The sequence below is a fragment of the Callithrix jacchus genome, chromosome 10 (genome assembly GCF_049354715.1).
Source record: "Callithrix jacchus isolate 240 chromosome 10, calJac240_pri, whole genome shotgun sequence".
In the NCBI taxonomy this organism is placed as follows: Eukaryota; Metazoa; Chordata; class Mammalia; order Primates; family Cebidae; genus Callithrix; species Callithrix jacchus.
Window position 1 is genome coordinate 11,916,824 of NC_133511.1, and position 22,031 is coordinate 11,938,854.

General features: G+C 42.0%; 1 protein-coding gene and 1 pseudogene across 2 annotated transcripts; one reads left to right on the plus strand and one right to left on the minus strand.

Annotated features, from left to right (window-relative positions):
- Window positions 1-755: 755 nt before the first annotated feature.
- On the plus strand, window positions 756-8,634 carry PTS (6-pyruvoyltetrahydropterin synthase). Of its 2 annotated transcripts, XM_009006811.5 has the most exons (7): window positions 756-910; window positions 3,276-3,355; window positions 4,846-4,868; window positions 5,263-5,319; window positions 6,783-6,865; window positions 7,994-8,064; window positions 8,260-8,634. In XM_009006811.5, the coding sequence occupies exons 1-6, from the start codon at window positions 828-830 to the stop codon at window positions 8,061-8,063; spliced, it is 396 nt and encodes a 131-aa protein (XP_009005059.1). In that variant the 5' UTR covers window positions 756-827; the 3' UTR covers window position 8,064; window positions 8,260-8,634. The 2 variants fall into 2 exon arrangements, with proteins under 2 accessions (XP_009005059.1, XP_002754462.1); XM_002754416.7 differs by lacking the exon at window positions 6,783-6,865.
- Window positions 8,635-10,193: 1,559 nt separating this feature from the next.
- On the minus strand, window positions 10,194-10,925 carry LOC128929053 (small ribosomal subunit protein eS6 pseudogene; annotated as a pseudogene).
- Window positions 10,926-22,031: the final 11,106 nt, after the last annotated feature.

A 22,031-nucleotide genomic window follows, 5' to 3' on the forward strand; every position in this document is an offset into this window, starting at 1 on the left:
GACTTCAGAAAAGTATATAATGGAACATATTGCAAAAATAAAATTGCTGCTTGGACATAGCCTAAGCAAGCCCTCCAGACTCCGCTTTTCTATTTTCTTTCACTTCCGCGCACTCTCTCCCTCAGGTTGAACGAGACATCTACATTGGCGGTCTCGGGGACTCCTGCAGGTCTGTAGTCCCCCGGCAGACGTGCCGGACCCCAACATATAATGACCACAAAGGACTGTTGCCACGTGGTCCTATTCATGATCTCAAGTCCTGCTCTTTCAAAAAAATTTTTTTAAAAGAAACGAGCGTCTTTCTCTATTGCCCAAGTTGGACTCCTGGGTTGAAGGGATCCCTCCCCTTCCCAACAGCTGGGGCTACAGGAGTGCGCCACCTCGCCCGCCTGGCTCAATTCCCGCTCCTTTTGGTTTATAAAGCGGACTGTGGCCCTGGGGCTCATCCGATAGTCACCAGCCACTGGAGCTTTACAGGAGAGAGTGGGCGGGGAGGCTCAGAGAGGTGGCTCAGGATCCAGTGTGTGCAGACGGGCCCTAACCACGTGGCGTGACCGCAGGCGGAGCAGACAAACAGATCAAAGACACCGAGTCCCCACCCACCGTGACCGCTCCAGGGTAGGCTTAGCTCTCGGAACTCGGTCTCGGAAGAGATTTAAACAGCTAGGGACGCGCGTAACTGTCTCCCGAGGCTGGGATTGGCCCGAGCCAAAGCGGAGCCGCGCTCCCCAGGGGGGCGCCGGCCTGCACTGCGCAGCCGTGGAGGGAGGCGCAGGCCGCGCCGCGGGAGAAGGTGCAGGCCGAGCGGCGTAGAGGGCGCCGGGAAGATGAGCGCGGTGGGTGGCGGCCGTCGTCCCAAGGCGCAGGTGTCCCGCGGCATCTCCTTCAGCGCGAGCCACCGGCTGCACAGGTCGGGTGTGCACGGAGGTGCAGCGGCGGGCGGAGGGCGCCGGGCCTCGGAACGTCACCGGGGCGGGGCCGGGGGCGCGTGACGTCGGACCCGGGGTCGCGGGCGCAGGGGCTTCCGGGCGAAGCAGCTGATGGAGGGCGGCGCTCGCTGGGTGCCTTCGCGGGGCTTTGGGCGGCAGGTCGCATCCCGATGGCGGCTGGGGTGTCCCCAACCCTGGAGGGATCGGGGAGCGTGGTGGTTAACGGAGCCGGCTGCGGAGGGCGATGGACCATTTCTGGCCGCGGGGCCCGCACCAGGCTCTGCGACTCGGAGTTCCTTGGTGTAGACCACAGGGTTGCCGTGAAGCTTACCGGTGTTAAACTCGCCTGTGTCAGTACCCGGAGCTGCGTAGGCACCCAGTAAATGTTAGCTAATTTTGTAAGCCAGGAGCGCTGGCGGCCGTATCTAATGTCATCACAAGGCAAGCTTTAGCCCCTTTTTGCCAAAGATAGAAGGAACCCAGTCCCTGGTGGGAGTGGCTAGGAGAAAAAAAAAATGAACCCAGATGTTCGGTTTCCGAAGCAAGCAGCATAGTTGAACCCCGAGCTTCCATGCCGCTTGCATGCACTGCAGAGTTGGTTTTGAGGAGTTTTACCACTCTGCAGCAAGCGCCCCTCTCTGGCCCTCCATATCGTCGTCTGCAAAATGAGTATAACCATTCCTATCTAACAGGATTCATCCCTCCATTCGCTGAACGAGGGTTTGTTTCGTGCTTGTCAGTGCTTGTGCTAGGTAACGGATGCAGCGGGGATCTTGTTATGGGGTTTACAGCCTGGTCAATTTTGTGGAGGGTACAGTGAGAATTTTGTGCAAAAGACTTAGCCCTCTTTTAAATACAAGAAGTGGCTGGGCAGGAGACAGTGGGGGTGTGTTAATCCATTTTTGCATTGCCATAAAGGAGTACTGAGACTGGGTAATTTATAAAGAAAAGAGGTTTCTTTGGTTCTGCAGGCTGTACAAGAAGCATGGCACCAGCATCTGCTTCTGTTTAGGCCTCTGGGAGCTTCCACTCATGGTGGAAGGAGAAGGGGGTGCAGGCAACTTACAGGGCAAGTGAGGGAGCAAGAGCGAGGAAAGGAGGTGCCAGACTCTTTCTAACAACCAGCTCGCCCATTAACTAATAGAGCGAGAACTCACTCATTACTTCAGGGAGGGCACCAAGCTGTTCATAAGGGATCCACCCCCATGAGCCAAGCACCTCTCACTAGGCCCCACCTCCAGTGTTGGGGATCACATTTCTACATGAGATTTGGAGGGCACAGACATCCAAACTACGTTGGGGGGGAATAATAAAGAGGATCTCAAAAAGAAAGGGGTGGTAACATAAGAAGCTCAAACACCTGAGGGTGGTAGGGCCTCATTGACGATGCAAAATTGATTGGACAGGTGTAGGTATAAACATTCATTAAGTAATTTGTTTTCTGTCTGAGGCAACAATGTTTAGAATTACAGTTGTAATTTTAAAAACTCACCTGCTTTGAATATTCTTCAAGATATTGGTAAAGTTCTCATGAGGCAATCGTTGAGACATAGTAAATCAAGAATGTTCAATCGGAGACTCACCAGGTCTTGTAATTACTTTTTAAATTATTTTTTTCTGAATGAGTAGTTTAGTTTCTGAGAGAAATGAAATAGCCACTTTGTGAATCAGCATCTCTGTTGATCATTATATGCTGTTAGGTCATTCAGCACTTGCCTAGTACATTGTAGGCACTCAGTCAGTAATGTTAAATTGAAAAGTGGAAGGCCCATCAGCAGATCAGTTGCTGTGGGGTTGAAGTTAAGGTTTGTTTGTGCTAATTTGTATGGTACAGTCTTTTTTTTTTTTTTTTGAGACAGAGTCTCGCTCTGTTGCCCAGGCTGGAGTACAGTGGTGCAATCTTGGCTCACTGCAACCTCTGCCTCCCTGGTTCAAGTGATTCTCCTGTCTCAACTCCCAAGTAGGTGGGACTACAGGCAGATGCCACCCTGCCCGGATAATTTTTTATATTTATAGTGGAGATGGGATTTCACAGTGTTAGCCAGGATGGTCTCAATCTCCTGACCTTATGATCTGCTCGCCTCGGCCTCCCAAAGTGCTGGGATTACAGGTGTGAGCTACCGTGCCTGGCTGGTACAGCCTTCTAATTAGGAACTGTGCACTGGTTTCTGACATTTGCATGAGAAATGAAATCAACATATTTCTGACTCCCCATTTGGTGAGCTAAAGTAATAACAAATTGGGAAACTTTTCAAAGATCAGAGCAAATAATATACATAGGGAACAGAGAAGGGGGTTTGAATGTGATGCTTGTGTCATGCTGACTTTTTGTTTTGTTTTGGTTAGTAAGTTTCTAAGTGAGGAAGAAAACTTGAAGCTGTTTGGGAAATGCAGCAATCCAAATGGCCATGGGCACAATTATAAAGGTGAGAGAAAAACTGATGACATTTCAGTCCTTCAGTAAGGATGAAAGAGTATTCAGCAAACACAGTGTGATGCTTTGAGCCTCGAATGAGAATTACATGAGAGTTCAGAATGAAAGGGTCTGTTGTTTTGGGTGGGTGGGTGTTAAATTTTAACTTGCAGTTGTCAACTCTTACAAACAGTTCAAAACTGAATGGTTTAAAGCATTTTTCTTTGCCTTAGATTACACAGTTAAGTTTCTTTTGGCAGCATGTTTCATCTGATTAGGTATGGCTAAGGTAATGTTAAAATTAGATTTTATTCTTTGAGTAGATAATAACTGACAAAAGGGGAAGTTGCCTAGGAATGCAGTGTATGGCAGAAAAATATGTTTGGTCTAAAACTTTGCCAACAGTTTTCCAAAAAAGTAGATAATTTGTTCAAGAATAAGAGACTTGATTCTTTAAGGTGCAGCCTGCCTAAAAACACAGCTACATAAGAGTATAAAACAGCATGTGATGTGGTGGCGTAAAAAAGACCAGATGGTGTCAGAAGATTAGGATCGCTAGTTTAGTTCCTGCCTCTTCCTTAATCTGTGGTCTCTAACTTATCATGTAATGCCTAATGGTATTTGTCGAGAGCTAAAATACATAAATTCATAAAAATTCATAATGTGTAAAGCATGGATCAAGATTTTTTTTTTTTTTTGAGCTGGAGTTCTGCTCTTGTAGCCCAGGCTGGAGTGCAGTGGTGCAGTCTTTGCTTACCACACCCTCCGCCTCGGGTTCAAGCGATTCTCCAGCTTCAGCCTCCCGAGTAGCTGGGATTAAAGGTGCCCACCACCATGCCTGGCTAATTTTTGTATTTTTAGTAGAGAAAGAGTCTCACCATGTTGGCCAGGCCGCTCTCAAACTCCTGACCTTAGGTGATCCGCCCACCTTGGCCTCCCAAAGTGCTGAGTTTACAAGCATGAGCCACCATGCCTGGTCAAGATTTTTCAAATGCTTCTCACAAGCACTTGTTAATTTACAAAGCATTACTTTAGACTTTGATTTACATTCATGTGAGTAAAGGGATAAGAATTTAAGGCCGCTAGTAGTTTTGCTTGTTCAGGAAGGTTCTGCTCAGTATTGGAGCAGCCTGCTGTGTAGCTAGACACCTACATGCGCATCTTCTACTCTGCAGGCAGAGGTTGAGCAGCATCTCATTCTCGCCGGAGCATCGACATCATTAGCAGAATTGACATCCTTTTCAGGCTCGGCCCAGGGCCTCTGATTAGCCAAAGTTCCTACTAAGCTCCTCTGTCTTGCTTGTGTCTTGCTTTGGTTGATTTAAAAAAAGATCTTACCTAAAATAACAAGTGTTTTGGGGTAAATGTTTAAGTATAGATTTGAAGGACAGATCTAATAATTCATGTCGCCAACCTGTGCTTATCTGTTGCTGATTTGTGCTTGGATGTTAATCTGTTGAAAGTCATGCCGTGTTTTTTTGGTGTTTTGTTTTCTCTCCATAGTTGTGGTGACAGTACATGGACAGGTACGTGCAGAAAACATTCGTGCGGTTTGTGTAGATTGCTGGGCTCTCTTTCAGCCAATGTGGTGATTCTGTGTTGAAAATTGTTCCAGTCAGTATTGCTTCATTGTTGGCTCTTGTGTGTGTCTGTGTGTGTGTGTGGTGAGCTGCTGCCATTTCAGGCCTCTCCTCTACCAAAGTGTTGCCTTTAATGTGCTCTATGTGGACAGGTAGAAGGGCTATACAATGAAAAGGGTGCTTGAAGTACATGGTGCTTCCATGCTAAGGTCAGTCATTCTCTCTGGAATGAAGGCAAATGTGGGCACAGTCTCTGAACATTGTACTGCCTTTCATAATTTGCCAGCTGTTTAATATGGAGAGCCTATGAGAGTAATACTCACCTTTGTTTATTCTTTAGATTGACCCTGCTACGGGAATGGTTATGAATTTGACTGATCTCAAAAAACATATGGAGGTAATGGCATGTTGGGTGCTTATTATGTATTAGTCCCTAAGTATAGTATTTGGTGGCCCCCTGTCTACCTCCCAAACCAGTTATCTCCTAAGGTTCCATGACTATTCCCCAACTCACAAAGTTATAGAGTAGAATTGGGTGTGGGAGTTGGGGAATAGTTGGAGGAATACTCACATGCCCCTAAAGGTGTTTTGGTGACTTAACAGAAATTAGTCACAGTTCTGTTACATCGATGGGAGGAAATATGCTTACCTTGTATTGGACTATCCTGATTTCCTTCCTTTAACAAATTCTACCTTACTTTCAAGACATAGGTTTCTCCTTGAGACTTTCTTTCTCATATTTTTAAATAGGTCCAGAACCAATGCAAACTTTTCTTTTTGGTAGAGATAGGGGTCTCGCTCTGTTGTTCAGGCTGGTCTCAAACTCCTGCCTTGACCACCCAAAGTGCTGGGATTACAGGCCTGAGCCAGTGCTCCTGGCCTTCTCCTTGGAGCTTTCTCTTCTCTCTGAATACTCCTTGTACCTTTGATTATAGATTTAGATACCACACTGTGTTGTTCACTCTAGCTTTAATATAAACTCACTGGAACAGTACTTCATAGAGATAACAGGAAAGGTGTTCAATGAAGAACTTAACTGATCGTGTCATTACAGAATGTAATGTAAAGTCTCATTGTAAGAGACTTTGGAGATTATTCAAACCAACGTCTTCAATCCATAGATTAAGATCAAGAGATGCTGAATAGTTAACTGACTTGCCCCAGGTCATGTGGTTAGTCATTTGCAAAGTTGGGAGTAGATTTCTTTCCATCCAGCTGTTTTATTATGCCGTCATTTCACTTGCAGCTTATTTTTGTCCTGAAATTGGACATGTGCTTGCTTTATTTATTTTTGAGATGAAGTCTCGCTCTGCCGCCCAGGCTGGAGTGCAGTGGCACAATCTTGGCTCACTGTAGCCTCCACCTCTGGGACTCAAGCAAGTCTCTTGCCTCAACCTCCTGAGCAGCTGAGATTATAGGCCTACACCACTGTGCCCGGCCAATTTTTGTGTTTTTAGTAGAGACGGGATCTCACCATGTTGCTGTCCTGATGCTTTATTAAAATGGTGTTATTAGTAATGATTACTTCTTTCACGTTACTTATTATCCATGTGTTTAACAAATTTGTCTACTTTGCCTCAGTTTTTGAGATAAGCATACAAACATGAATGAAATGTAGCCCACAGAGTATGTGTATTACTTTTTCTAGGAGGTGAAGAATAGTAAGTGTTGAATAACTGTTGATTGAATAAGTGAGTAAAAGAGTGAGTGAATGAACAAGGAGCACTGTGCTCAAAATTCTTAAGAAAAGTTATAGAGATAGCACCTGCATGCATTTATGGTGGGGGTGTGTGTGGGGAGAGAGTCTTTACATATTTATATTTTTCCTTCTATGAGCCCAAGATTATTCTTAAATTACAGAGCGAGACACAGAGAGACAGGAGGAAAGGAAAAGAAAGAAAGGAAGAAAGAAAAAGACAAGACAGCAATATGAAAGTCCTCACGTATGACTAAGTACAGGAGGAGGGGTTCTCTATGCTGTTTTCTACCGTTGCATGCCTGAAGGGCACCACACACTTTCATCAAGGCATGTAGAGTGAAGTTAGAGTCCTGCCATGGGGGAGGATTGGTTGAGCCCAGGAGTTCGAGGCTGCAGTGAGCTATGATTGTGCCACTGCACTCCAGCCTGGATGACAGAGACCCTGTTTCTAAAAACAAACAAACAAAAAACCCGAAAAGCCCTGGGTAAGAGGCCTTAATGGAGAAATTGGGACTGGAACTCGGGTTGAAGGTGAAGCAAAGATACTTCTTTTCTTGTTATTTGTGTGGAGCGTCTCTTCCTCAGATCTATTTCAACAACCGTTTGACCTTAGGGCTCACTCTTTTTTGTATGATTCTAGTTTTTCTCAGGAAATGATTGCTCTTAGGCTTATTGATGTACCCTTCTTGAAACTATACCATATGGGAAATTAGATTTTTTTCACAAATGCTTAGATTTTTTGCAATAGCTAAAAGCAAAAACCCAGAAAGAATAAGGCAGTTTCGTTGTCACTGATGATGAGGACAAACATTATGTTGATGTACATAAGCATTAGGGAGTAATAGTCTTTACATGTTTTTGTTTTTCTTTCTGTGAGCCCAAGATCATCCTTAAATTACTCCTCGTAGCAGAAATTTAGAACTACTTACATAATATCAGTCTACATCTGCTATAAAAATGTGGTAGTCGCTAGATCTTTGTCCTCATGATACTGTGGCATTGTTCCATAGGTGTGACAGCGTTACAGAAAAATGTTTGTGCCAACTCTTTGGGCAGGATTCACAGAGTGTTGAACTGAATCCTGAGTCACAATGGCTTGTGTTGTGAGAAAGCTCCGGAAATTCTCTGCTTTTTGGTTTCTCACCTCTTTATTCAGTGACCAGGATTCCTAATGATTACCAACAGCTGGGCCTGACCTTATCTGACAACTTAAAACTTTGTAAGGTTGCTTTGTAAGACTCAAAAGCTAGTGCTTACAAGTATTGAGTTAGTGGCTAAAGGATAGGGTACGGTTTAGAGACATAAGTGAAACAGTTTGGAATCTGAGTCCTAAAAGGCGTCAGTGATTTCTTTCCCTTGGTTTTGTCTCTAGGAGGCAATTATGCAGCCCCTTGATCATAAGAACCTGGATCTGGATGTGCCGTACTTTGCAGATGTGGTGAGGTGGGTGGCACAATACCTTGCCTTATGTATAGATTATAAAACAAGAATTGATTTGAATATTTGATTGCTGTGTGATTTCTGAAGTTTTAATTTAATGAAATCTTTCAAAACTAGAATTTCCATTCTCTGTAACTATTAAATGTGAAATTCTGTTGCTTTGCATTTTGAACTTTTTTTTTTTTTTTTTTCCTACAGCACGACTGAAAATGTAGCTGTTTATATCTGGGACAACCTCCAGAAAGTTCTTCCTGTAGGAGTTCTTTATAAAGTAAAAGTGTATGAAACTGACAATAATATTGTCGTTTATAAAGGAGAATAGCGCTTAGGTTTAGCATTGTAGAAAGCCCAGTTTCTTTCTGTGTTTGAAAAGGATCTTGATTCCTTTGGCATATAAAAGGTCGACATGTGATTGTTGAACCTCCACGTTGTGCTCTGGCGTCCCCGTTTACTGAAATCATTGTAAGACCTGTTGTAAGTGTAAGTCTGTTTTAAACACTTAACTTGTAATATATCCTGAAAATCATTTAGAGAGTCTTTATTTATAAATTAAAAATCACTTCATTTTCAGCACAATGTTTTGGTGTGGAATTATTTGAAAGCAAAAGAAATCGAATTTTGTTTTCTCTGTTATCTCATTTTTACTTGGTATAATATAAATGGTTAAAATGCTTATATGACTTCAAGTAGGTGAATCTTAAAATGCAAGTGACCGCAAAGTCTGGAGACAAGCTATGTGTTTTTTAATAGACTGAACTCTCTTGATTACTACTTCTTGGGTGTGCTTAAGGCACAGGATGGTTCAGTGAAAATCAGACACACAAATCATCTGAGGCAATCTGTTGTGGATACATGTACAGAGATGGATGGAAATGCTGCTTTAGAGCACATTGTTTATTACAATTTTGTGCAGCTTACTGAGCTATGAATTGCTAGTGAGAAAGAATACATGAAACATAATGGAGTATCAGTAAATTATTTATTGGTGTGTTTGTCTGAATTTCTGAACCTTATGGCCACTTGAATCATTTTAACTCAGAAGACTGCAGAATAATCACATATTTTAAACTCTGTAAAAGTCAACCTAAAAAGGATCAACTACCATATAAAGTGTTTCCTCTATATAGTTTTTCCTAATTGATCCCGTTTTGTTCTGATTATTAAGCTTACGATATTCTTGGCATTCTTCTCTGGGATCTTTTTCTCATGACTAAATCCACAAGAAAGTATTTACTTACTTTGCACAAAGGACTGTTCTCTCTGTGTTCTCGTTTGTATTCTGAATTTATTTATTTATTTATTTATTTTTGAGACGGAGTTTCGCCCTTCTTACCCAGGCTGGAGTGCAATGGCACGATCTCGGCTCACCGCAACCTCTGCCTCCTGGGTTCAGGCAATTCTCCTGCCTCATCCTCCTGAGTAGCTGGGATTACAGGCACGTGCCACCATGCCCAGCTAATTTTTTTGTATTTTTAGTAGAGACGGGGTTTCACCATGTTGACCAGGATGGTCTGGATCTCTTGACCTCGTGATCCACCCGCCTTGGCCTCCCAAAGTGCTGGGATTACAGGCTTGAGCCACCACGCCTGGCCTTGTATTCTGAATTTCTTAAATGCAGGGATTAATTTTCTCTCCACATAGCAAGTAGTATACAATGAATTCCCAGAATGTTGTCACCTGAAAATAGTAAAAAGACTTTTGCAGTGATTACTGCTGTAGAAAAATTTGCAAAGCGTTGTCTTTTTTAGTGACTGCAGAAATTTATTATAAAGTTTGACAGTGATGCAGATGCCCACTCAATTAAATTTGAATGTATGTTAGTTATCAAATAATTTCAATGTTCTCTATGTAGAATGTTTTGTATTGATTACTTGAAAGGCAGATAGCTATTATTTACTAAGGCACTTTATGTTTTAATTCCCAGAAATACTCCGCAAGGTAGGTATTCTCATTCTGTATGTAAGATAATTAAAGTTGAGAGAGTTTAAGCTATTTGCTTTAGATCAGTCAGCAAATAAATTACAAACTGGATGTTTAACATTCCGAGGCTTTCTGACTCCAAAACACAGACTCTGAAAAGGGACAATTAGAATATTTCCAGATTTTTTGAGAGTCTGATCTTACTGATTTTGTTAAAATATCATATTTTGACTGGATTCAGACTGAGAAGTAGAAGCTCTCAGAGAGCACAATCTGCACCTCTCGGCAATCTGTTCCTGGAGCTTTTCTTTAGCCTCCTTCATTCTCTTGGCCAGAAGTTCAGCAGATTCTGCAGCCTCTTCCTTATTTTTCTTAATACACTGTTTCTTCAGAGCAATATGCTGGCATCTGTGCTGCAGGACACGTGGAGGAACAAGATCCTGCATCTTGAGTGCCTTAGTTCTAGATTTCTCACCTTCTTTGTTTAAGGGCTTTCTAACGGCATATTGGCAGACATCATCTTCTTGAGAGAGAGTGAAAAGTTTGCGGATTCTACTAGTTCTTGGGCCCCAGGTGACAAGGCACCGTAGGATCGGTCCCGGAATCCTTCTCTCTTTTTCTTATAAAAACTGAGATTGGCACACACAATGCATGCATGAACAGATTATTGCTTTCTTTCTCCAGTTCTCCTCGATCTGTAGCAGGAATGCTCCTTACCCAGCAGCAGGCAGACACGGCCAAGGGTCAAGACGCTGTGCTTCATGGGAAGCCTTGTTGTTCCCACCACTGATGGAGACCGCACTACCCTTCCAGTCTTTACCCAGAGCGTCAGTAGCAACTTCTGTGGCCATACACTTCTCGAAGAAAACACCAAGTTTGCATGCATTGTCTGCTTCAATGAGCTTCTAGAAGCCAGTGGCTGAAAAGGTGATATTCAGCTTCATCTTGAAACAGCTGATCGCCTCTAAGGTGCCAAGAAAAAGAGGCCTAATTTCTGTTTTCATTTTTTATTTCTATTTTTATTTATTTATTTTTTCTGAGAAAGGGTCTCACTCTGTCACCTAGGTTGGAGTGCAGTGGTTCAGTCTTGGCTCACTGCCATCTCTGCTTCCCGGGTTCAAGTGATTCTTCTGCCTCGGCCTCCTGAGTAGCTGGGACTACAACAGCATGCCACCACGCCCGGCTAATTTTGTATTTTTTGGTAGAGATGCCGTGTTGGCCAGGCTGGTCTTAAACTCCTGACCTCAAGTGATCCACCTACCTTGGCCTTCCAAAGTGCTGGAATTACAGGCGTGAACCACTGCCTGGCCACATTTTTTTTATTAATGCAGAATTTTGCAGATCTGATGTCATATTAGAAAAACATTTTTGATGGTAACATTAACACTCCAGGCACTGGTTGTTCATGAGTTGCTTCAAGAGAACTTCTGTTCCTATATGCTTTCCTTAGCAAAGTCAGATTTTATCTGTCTCTTTCTTGCTCTCTGTCTATGTAGTAAACGAATGATTTGATGAGTGAATGGTTGGAAGGACCAAGGAAGTAGGTAATTTTCTTCTGTGTCTCTCCAGAGCCTGGTATCGCAGAGCATATCAAGCTATAGTGTAATTGTTGCTTACCTGTTTGTTTTTTTCATTAGCCAGAATTCCTTCTGAGCAAAGACTATTCTAAGCAGAGTATCTGGTAAATAGTGCTTAACTTTTTGTTAAATAAATGAATGGCATATTGGTAGAAGCTATTGACAGTTTATAGTGTTTTATATACATAATGGGCACTTGGTAAATATTTTTAGAATTGAAGAAGCTGGAAGTTTTGAGGCTTAAATTTTAGCCCTAGTGCTGTTACTATTTATTGAGTTATGTTCATCTTTGGGCTTCAGTTTCTTTATGTGTAAAATGAATCCTTGGGCTAGATGCTTCCTGAAATTGCTTCTACCTCTTTTATATCTAGACTCTTTTAAATGCCAAATGAGTAAATGCTATTAATGTAGAGAAGGAAAAGGATCATTATGGGGTGTTGAGGTTTGGAAAAGCTTAGTGGAGGAATGGTGCTTTCAGTGATGGGGTAGGGGAGTGGTGGTTTGGAACTCAGGAGAAAAGAGGGAATGAATGCTGAATGGGTAAAATTTTATTAGCACGGTTACCAGGGTGGGAATATACAAAGTATATTTGGGTTATAGTGAATATATTGACCTTAGCAGAGTGGTAGTGAGATGTGAGAGTGTAATGAGAAATGAACTTGGAAATAGAGGATGGGGACAGCCTGGAGAGCCTTGAATGTCAATCAGTCTTTATCTTTTGAGGAATAGCAAGCTGTTTTTTTTTTTTTTGTTTTTTTTTTTAAAGAAGATAACCAGCCGGACAAAGTGAGGAAACTATTTGCAAAGCTACTGCAGGAATCTAGACATGAAGTGATGGGTGCCTGGACCATGGGGATGGCAGTGGAAATAGAAGGAGGAAGGAGATAGAGCTAATTGTTCAGTGCCCACTGTGGTGTCAGACATTTTGCTAAATACTTCTTAGATGACCTTATTTCATCCTCATAACAGCCCTGCTGGGTGAATGTATTGGTTATCTACTGCTGCGTAACAAATTATCCCCTATATAGTGGCTCAAAACAGCACAAATTGATTATCTCAGTTCCATGCGCCAGTTCTGGCTCAGGGTCACTCACAAGGCTGCAGTCATCTCAAGGCTTGACCAGGAAGGATCTGTCTCCCAGCTCACTCCCATGCCTGGTGGTTAGACTGAGGCCTCAGTTCTTCCTTCTGTTTCTTGTGGTGTAGGCCTCTTCACATAGCACCTGCCAACATGACAGCCTGCTTCAGCAGAGTCAGCAGGTAAGTGGGCAAGGGAGAGTGCCAACAAGATCAAAGGCACGGTCGTTTGTAACTGAATCACTTTTTATGTATTTTGCTCCTTCGAAGCAAGTCACTCCATCCGGTCCGTACTCAAGGAGAAGGGATTATACATATATTGCTACTGTGTACATGTTGAGGTGGAGACAGCAGGAGATAAGGCTGGATAGGTAGGCAAGGAGTGTATATATTGACCTTTTTGATGCCAGGAAAATAAAGCACATTTCATTTTGTAGGAGTGAAGTACCAGAGAAGCAGCTGTTGTTTACAGTGGGAATTGTGGGGTTTGTGGGTGGTCGAGAAATACAGAAATCTTGGAAGCACAACTCTTGAAATTAAAACCAGCTCTAAGGTGAGAAGTTAAAAGATACCACCATAAATAATAAAAAATAAAATAAAATAAAGAATACCACCATATGTCTCTGAACATAATGACCAGAGCTGAGCTATCATTTTATTGCCTCAGTTGATGTAGGAACCACCAGCAGGTTATAACAATAGCCAGGATGCTTTGATCAATTGGGTACATGTGGCCGCTAATACGTTAGACCTATGATAAATGATCTGTTTGGCTTTTTAAACTCCAAACTTTTAAATTCCCTCTGGAATTGAAACTATCGTAAAGATGGGAAACAGCTTGTGCTCATTTTACTTTTGTTATGTCTGGGACATCCCTGGCCTCCCTTGCACACAGAAAAATCATTGGTAGTTTCACACAATTTAACTTTATAGCGAGGTTCTGTTACAAGACACTTCTGGAAAGTGTCCCAGATAAACACTGTTAAAGTCTCCACATAGCTGCAGAGAGAACTGCTGTTGCCATAAACATAAGGGAAAGTGGTTCTTGCATTGGAGGTTTTTCAAAGCAGCATTTTCGCTTTCAAGTAGCTCATGAGTTGGTTTGTTTCCTTCAAAAACTGACTCCCCCATTTCCACCAGTGATCTGCAACCATTGAGACAGAAGAATATATATATATATATAAATTATACTTTAAGTTCTGGGACATGTACAAAACGTGCAGGTTTGTTACATAGGTATACATGTGCCATGGTGGTTTCTGCACCCATCAACCTGTCATTTACGTTAGGTATTTCTCCTAATGCTATCCCTCCCCTAGTCCCTACCCCTGACAGGCCCCGATGTGTGATGTTCCCCTCCCTGTGTCCATGTGTTCTCATTGTTATCAACTCCCACTCATCGGTGAGAACATGCAGTGTTTGGTTTTCTGTTCCTGTGTTAGTTTGCTGAGAATGATGGTTTCTAGCTTCATCCATGCCCCTGTAAAAGGACATGAACTCATCCTTTTTCATGGCTGCATGTGTGTATGTGCCACATTTTCTTTGTCCAGTCTATCAATAATGGGCATTTGGGTTGGTTCCAAGTCTTTGCTATTGTGAACGGTGCTACAATAAACATACGTGTGATGTGTCTTTATAGTAGAATGATTTATAATCCTTTGGGTATATCCCAGTAATGGGATTGCTGGGTCAAATGGTATTTCTGGTTCTAGATCCTTGAGGAATCGCTACACTGTCTTCCACAATGGTTGAACTAATTTACACTCCCACCAACAGTGTAACAGTGTTCCTATTTCTCCAGATTCTCTCCAGCATCTTCGGTTTCCTGACTTTTTAATGATCGCCATTCTAACTGGTGTGAGATGGTATCTTACTGTGGTTTTGATTTGCATTTCTCTAATAACCAGTGATGATGAGCTTTTTTTCATTTTTGTTGGCCGCATAAATGTCTTCTTTTGAGAAGTGTCTGTTCATATTGTTTGCCCACTTTTTGATGGGGTTGTTTTTTTTCTTGTAAATTTGTTTAAGGTCCTTGTAAATTCTGGATATTATCCCTTTGTCAGATGGATAAATTGCAAAAATGTTTCCCGTTCTGTAGGCTGCCTGTTCACTCTGATGATAGTTTCTTTTGCTGTGCAGAAGCTCTTTAGTTTAATTAGATCTCATTTGTCAATTTTGGCTTTCGTTGCCATTGCTTTTGGTGTTTTAATCATGAAGTCTTGCCCATGCCTATGTCCTGAGTGGTATTGCCTAGGTTTTCTTCTAGAGTTTTTATGGTTTTAGGTTTTACATTTAAGTCTTTAATCCAACTTGAGTTAATTTTTGTATGAGGTGTAAGGAAGGGGTCCAATTTCAGTTTTCTGCATATGGCTAGCCAGTTTTCCCATTTATTAAATAGGGGATGATTTTCCTATGGCTTGTTTTTGTCAGGTTTGTCAAAGATCAGATGGTTGTAGATGTGTGGTGTTATTTCTGAGGCCTCTGTTGTGTTCCATTGGCCTATATATCTGTTTTGGTACCAGTACCATGCTGTTTTGGTTACTGTAGCCTTGTGGTATAGTTTGAAGTGAGGTAGTGTGATGCCTCCAGCTTTGTTCTTTTTGCTTAGGGTTTTCTTGGCCATATGGGCTTTTTTGGTTGCATGTGAAACTTAAAGTAGTTTTTTCCAATTCTGTGAAGAGAGTCAATGGTAGCTTGAACGGGATAGCATTGAATCATAAATTACTTGGGGTAGTTTGGCCATTTTCACAATACTGATTCTTCCTGTCCATAAGCATGGAATGTTTTTCCATCTGTTTGTGTCCTCTCTTATTTCCTTGAGCAGTGGTTTGTAGTTGTCCTTGAAGAGGTCCTTCACATCCCTTGTAAGTTATATTCCTAGGTGTTTTATTCTCTTTGTAGCAATTGCAAATGGGATTTCACTCATGATTTGCCTCTCTGTTTGTCTGTTATTGGTGTATAGGAATGCTCGTGATTTTTGCACACTGATTTTGTATCCCGAGACTTAGTTGAATTTGCTTATCAGCTTAAGGAGATTGTGGGCTGAGATGATGAGGTTTTCTAAATATACAATCATGTAATCTGCAAACAGAGACAATTTGACTTCCTCTTTTTCTATTTGAATACCTGTTATTCCTTTCTCTTGCCTGATTGCTCTGGCCAGAACTTCCAATACTATGTTGAATAGGAGTGATGAGAGAGGGCATCCTTGTCTTGTGCTGGTTTTCAAAGGGAATGCTTCCAGCTTTTGCCCATTTAGTATGATACTGGCTGTGCGTTTGTCATAAATAGCTCTTATTATTTTGAGATATGTTCCATAAATACCTAGTTTATTGAGAGTTTTTAGCATGAAGGGGTATTGAATTTTCTTGAAGGCCTTTTCTGCATCTGTTGAGATAATCATGTGGTTTTTGTCATTGGTTCTGTTTCTGTGATGGATTACATTTATTGATTTGTGTATGTTGAACCAGCCTTGCATCCTAGGGATGAAGCCGACTTGATCGTGGTGGGTAAGTTTTTTGATGTGCTGCTGGATTCACTTTGCCAGTATTTTATTGAGGATTTTTGCATTGGTGTTCATCAGGTATACTTGTCTGAAATTTTTGTGGTTATTGTTGTGTCTGTGCCAAGTTTTGGTATCAGGATGATGCTGGCCTTCTAAAATGAGTTAGGGAGGATTCCCTCTTTTATTTTTTTGAGATGGAATTTCGCTCTTGTTACCCAGGCTGGAGTGCAATGGCGTGATCTTGCTCACCGCAACCTCTGCCTCCTGGGTTCAGGCAATTCTCCTGCCTCAGCCTCCTGAGTAGCTGGGATTACAGGCATGTGCCACCATGCCCAGCTAATATTTTGTATTTTTAGTAGAGACGGGGTTTCACCATGTTGACCAGGATGGTCTCGATCTCTTGACCTTGTGATCCACCCACCTCAACCTCCCAAAGTGCTGGGATTACAGGCGTGAGCCACCGCGCCCGGCCCAGGAGTCCCTCTTTTTCTATTGCTTGTGATAGTTTCATAAGGAATGGTACCACCCCCTCTGTGCTTCTGGTAGAGTTCGGCAGTGAATCTATCTGGTCTTGGACTTTTTTTGGTTGTTAGGCTATTAATTATAATTATGTGCCTCAATTTCAGAATTTGTTATTGGTCTATTCAGGCATTCACCTTATTCCTGGTTTAGTCTTGGGAGGGTGTATGTGTTCAGGAATGTATCCATTTCTTCTAGATTTTCTAGTTCATTTGCATAGAGGTGTTTATAGTATTCTGTGATGGTAGTTTGTGTTTCTGTGGGATCAGTGGTGATATCCCTTCTATCATTTTTCATTGTGTCTATTTGATTCTTCTCTCTTTTTTTCTTTATTAGTCTGGCTAGTGGTCTATCTATTTTGTTAATTTTTTCAAACAACCAGCTCCTGGATTCATTCATTTTTTTTTTGAAGGGTTTTTTTTGTATCTCTGTCTCCTTCAGTTCTGCTCTGATCTTGTCTTCTGCTAGCTTTTGAATTTGTTTGCTCTTGCTTCTCTAGTTCTTTTAATTGTGATGTTAGGGTGTTGATTTTAGATTTTTCCTGCTTTCTGCTGTGGGCATTTGGTGCTATAAATTTCCCTTTAAACACTACTTTAGCTGTGTCCCAGAGATTCTGGTACATTGTGTCTTTGTTCTCATTGGTTTCAAATAACTTATTTATTTCTGCCTTCATTTCATTATTTACCCAGTAGTCATTCAGGAGCAGGTTGTTCAGTTTCCATGTAGTTGTACAGTTTTAAGTGAGTTTCTTAATCGTGAGTTCTAATTTGATTGCACTGTAGTCTGAGACACTGTTTGTTATGATTTCTGTTATTTTGCATTTGCAGAGGAGTGTTTTGCTTCCAATTATGTGGTTAATTTTAGAATAAGTGTGGTGTGGTGCTGAGAAGAATGTATATTCTGTCAATTTGGGATGGAGAGTTCTGTAGATGTCTATTAGGTCTGCTTGGTCCAGAGCTGAGTTGAAGTCCTGAATATCCTTGTTAATTTCCTGTCTCATTGATCTGTCTAATATTGAACGCAGACACATAGACCAGTGGAACAGATGAGAGAACCCAGTTATAAATTCATGCATTTATAACCAACTTATCTTTGACAGAAGCACCAAAAACTTACAATGGGAAAAGTGCAGTCTTTTCAATAAATGGTGCTGGGAAAACGGGATAACTATATGCAGAAGAATGAAACTAGACCCCCGTCACTCAATATACAGAAAAGTCAAATCAAAATGGATTAAAGAGTTGGATCTAACACCGGAAACTATGAAACTACTAGACGAAAGCATTGGGAAAATACTTTGAGATGTTGGTCTGGGCAAAGATTTCTTGTGTAAGACCTCAGAAGCACAGGCAACCCAAGCAAAAATAGACAACTGGGATTACGTCAAGCTAAAGAGCTTCTGTACAGAGAGGAGACAATCAACAAAGTGAATTGACGGTCCATAGAATGGGAGAAAATATATGCAACCTATTCATCTGACAAGGGATCAATAATAAGAATATATAAGGAGCTTAAGCAACTCAGTAGTTAAAAAAAAATCAAATTTAGTAATGGGCAAAACATTTGAACAGACATTTCTCAAAAGGAGATATACAAATTGCCAACAGGTAAAAAAATGTTCAATGAATCATCAGAGACATGCAAATCAATATCATAATATGGTATCATCTCACCCCACTTAAAATGGCTTGAATCAAAGAGAAAGGCACTCGTGGCTCAAGCCTGTAATCCCAGCACTTTGGGAGGCCGAGGCGGGTGGATCACGAGGTCAACAGATCGAGACCATCTTGGTCAACATGGTGAAACCCCGTCTCTACTAAAATTACAAAAAATTAGCTGGACATGGTGGCGCGTGCCTGTAATCCCAGCTACTCTGGAGGCTGAGGCAGGAGAATTGCCTGAACCCAGGAGGTGGAGGTTGCGGTGAGCCGAGATCACGCCATTGCACTCCAGCCTGGGTAACAAGAGCGAAACTCCGTCTCAAAAAAAAAAAAAAAAAAAAAGAGAAAGGCACTCACAGATGCTGGAAAGGATGTGGAGGAAGGGGATCCTCATACACTGTTGGTGGGAATGTGAATTAGTACAGCCACTATGGAGAACAGTGTGGAGGTTTGTCAAAAACTAAAAATAGAACTACCATGTGATCCAGCAATTCTACTTCTAGATACATATCCAAAAGAAAGGAAGTCAGTATATCAAAGAGATATCTGTGCTCTCATGTTTATTGCAGCCCTATTCACAATACCCAAAATATGGAATCACCTGAGTGCCCATCAGTAGTTGAGTGAATAAAGATAATGTGCATATACACACACATTATCTTCCTGATATTATCAGTAAGCTATTATATTATATTATATTATATTATATTACTGATATTATCTTACTGATGGAATATTACTCAGCCCCCAAAAGGACAAACTTCTGTTATCTGCAGCAGCATGGATGGAATTAGAGGCCATTCTATTAAGTGAATTAAACCAAGCACAGAAAGACACATAATAGCATGTTTTCATTCATACGTGGAAGCCAAAAAAAGTGGATCTCATGAAGATAGAAAGTAGATGGTGGTTACTAGAGGCTGGGAAGTGGGGGAAATGGGGAGGATGAAGGGAAGAAAAGAATATAAATATATTTGTTACCACCAAACTGTACGCTTAAAAATGGTAAAGATGGCAAATTATATTTGTATATTTTACCTCAATAAAAAGATTTTTAGGGCCAGTGCATGTCTCACACCTGTAATCCCAGCACATTGGGAGGCTGAGGCAGGCAGATCACCTGAGGTCAGGAGTTTGAGACCAGCCTGGCTAACACAGTGAAACCCCGTCTCTGCTAAAAATGCAAAAATGAGCTGGGATGGTGGTGGTCGCCTGTAGTCCCAGCTACTTGGGAGGCTGAGGCAGGAAAATTGCCTGAACTCAGGAGTTAGAGGTTGTAGTGAGCCGAGATGGGCAACTACCCTCCAGTCTGGATGACAGAGTGAGACTCTGTCTAAAAAAAAAAAGTTTTTAAAAAGGTTTTTTTTTTGAGACAGGGTCTTGCTGTGTCACCCAGGCTGGGGTGCAGTAGTGGTACCGTCTTAGCTCATTGCAGCCTCAAACTCCTGGACTCATGTGATCCTCCTGCCTCAGCCTCTCTAGTAGCTAGGACTACAGGAGTACCAAATCTGGCTAATTTTTAATCTTCTTTCGTAGAGATGGGGTCTCACTGTGTTGCCCAGGCTCCAAATTTGATGTCAGACATGAATGTACACAGACCGGAAACTTAACAAACTCCAAGTCGTATAAACTCAAAGAGATGCATAAGACACATTATAACAGCAGCTCTCATTTACTGAGCAGTTATTACTCACTAACTCAGTGAAGCAGGACAGGTGTTGTTATCCCACAGCCTTCAGTCAGGTAAGGGTGGGGCTGACTTTGAGATGTTGTGGTTAAATGGGAGAGCACAGTCCTTGGAGCAGGTCTGTACTCCTGCCCTTCACTAGCTCTGTGATTGAGGCCAGTTGCAGACATTCTCCAAACTTCAATTTTCTATCTTACTTAATTACTACTTTATTTATTTATTTAGAGACAGAGTCTAGCTCTGTCGCCCAGGTTGGAGTGCAGTGGTGGAATCTCGGCTCACTGCAACCTTTGCCTCCCGGGTTCAATTCTCCTCCCTCAGCCTCTTGTGTATCTGTGACTACAGGCATGCATCACCACACCTGGCTAATTTTTGTATTTTTGTGGAGACAGGGTTTCTCCATGTTGGCCAGGCTGGTCTCAAACTCCTGACCTTATGTGATCCACCTGCCTCGGCCTCCCAAAGTGCTGGAATTACAGGCATGAGCCACCATGCTCAGCCCGAATTTTTTAACTTTTAAGAATGTGATAATAATCAGGCAATGTTCAGGGCAGTGCATTTTTATGAGGATTTCACACGTGGCACATGCGAAAGCACCCAGCGGCATCAGCACATAGAAAGTGTTTCTGAATGCATAGCTTTGTGAGGGAATGATGGGATGAGGATGTGCTGGGGCAGAGATCTTCGTTTTGCTCGAGCCCAGAACGATATCTGGCATGATGCTCAATAAATATTTGTTGATAAATTAGCCTGAAGCAACAAGGGATAGCTATTACCTAGATCAGAAAAGTGCTGTTTTTGTGAATTACACTGCAGTAAAATTTCATATATATATATATATATTTTTTTTTTTTCGAGGAGAGGTGGAAATGTTAACAAAAGCAGGAACTTTTGGGATACAAAATTTAGGTTCTTTCTTATGGTACTTTTGTAGCAATAGTAATGAAGGGTAAGGTAAATGAGCATTTGTAGGCTTTTCCTCATCCCACAAAATGGCTCAGCCTTTTGGCCAGGGCCCCTTGTTCTTGCATCAGAGCTAATGCGGAGTCAACTTAGGGGAAGCATTTCAGAAGAGATTAGCAGCACACTACTTCCCTGAGCCCCCGCATTAGTAGATGAATAATCTTAGGAAAATTAGTTGTTTAGTTTCTTCTGGTATTTTTGGATGCTCCAAAAGAATCACAACCAACCCGTCTCTTAGGCAGTTACTTAAGCAAGCATATACGACTAAGCAGATTGTGTATTTACGTAGGACACATATTATATTTCAGTTACAAACACCAGGGAGTGATAGATATCATCAAGGTATCCTAAGTGGAGAGGGAAAAGTAGAATTGGAATTCTTACAAGGTGCACAATTTTAGGAAACAGCGAAGAATTGGCATCCTGGAATTCAGCATCGTTATTAAAAGAAAACTTTGTTGCTTATTACAAGCTTATTCCTGGAAATACCATGTTTCCTTGGGGTTGTGCATTGCATTATACATATCAGAAATAGGGAGTTGAGTTCAATCTCTCTCACTGCCAGACCCTGTCGCAGGGCTCCCTATACACAAATATATACGTATAGAGGCAGGTGTTGTTATCCCACATCCTCAGCCAGTTAAGGGCCGGGCTGACTCTGAGGCACTGTGGGAGAACAACACTGCCTATACACACGAACATATTTTGCCCATTTATTTATTTCTTTTCTTTTCTTTCTTTTTTTTTGAGATAGAGTCTCACTTTGTTGCCCAGGCTGGAGTGCAGTGGCGCGATCTCGGCTCACTGCAATGTCTGCTGCCTGGGTCCAGGCGATTCATTCTCCTGCCTCAGCCTCCTGAGTAGCTGGGATTGCAGGTGCCTGCCACCACACCCAGCTCATTTTTGTATTTTTAGTAGAGACAGGGTTTCACCGTCTTGGCCAGACTGGTCTTGAACTCCTGACCTCATGATCCACCCGCCTTGGCCTCCCAAAGTGCTGGGATTACAGGTGTGAGCCACTGGGCCTGGCCTATTTTGCCCATTTCTTAGTGGAAATTACT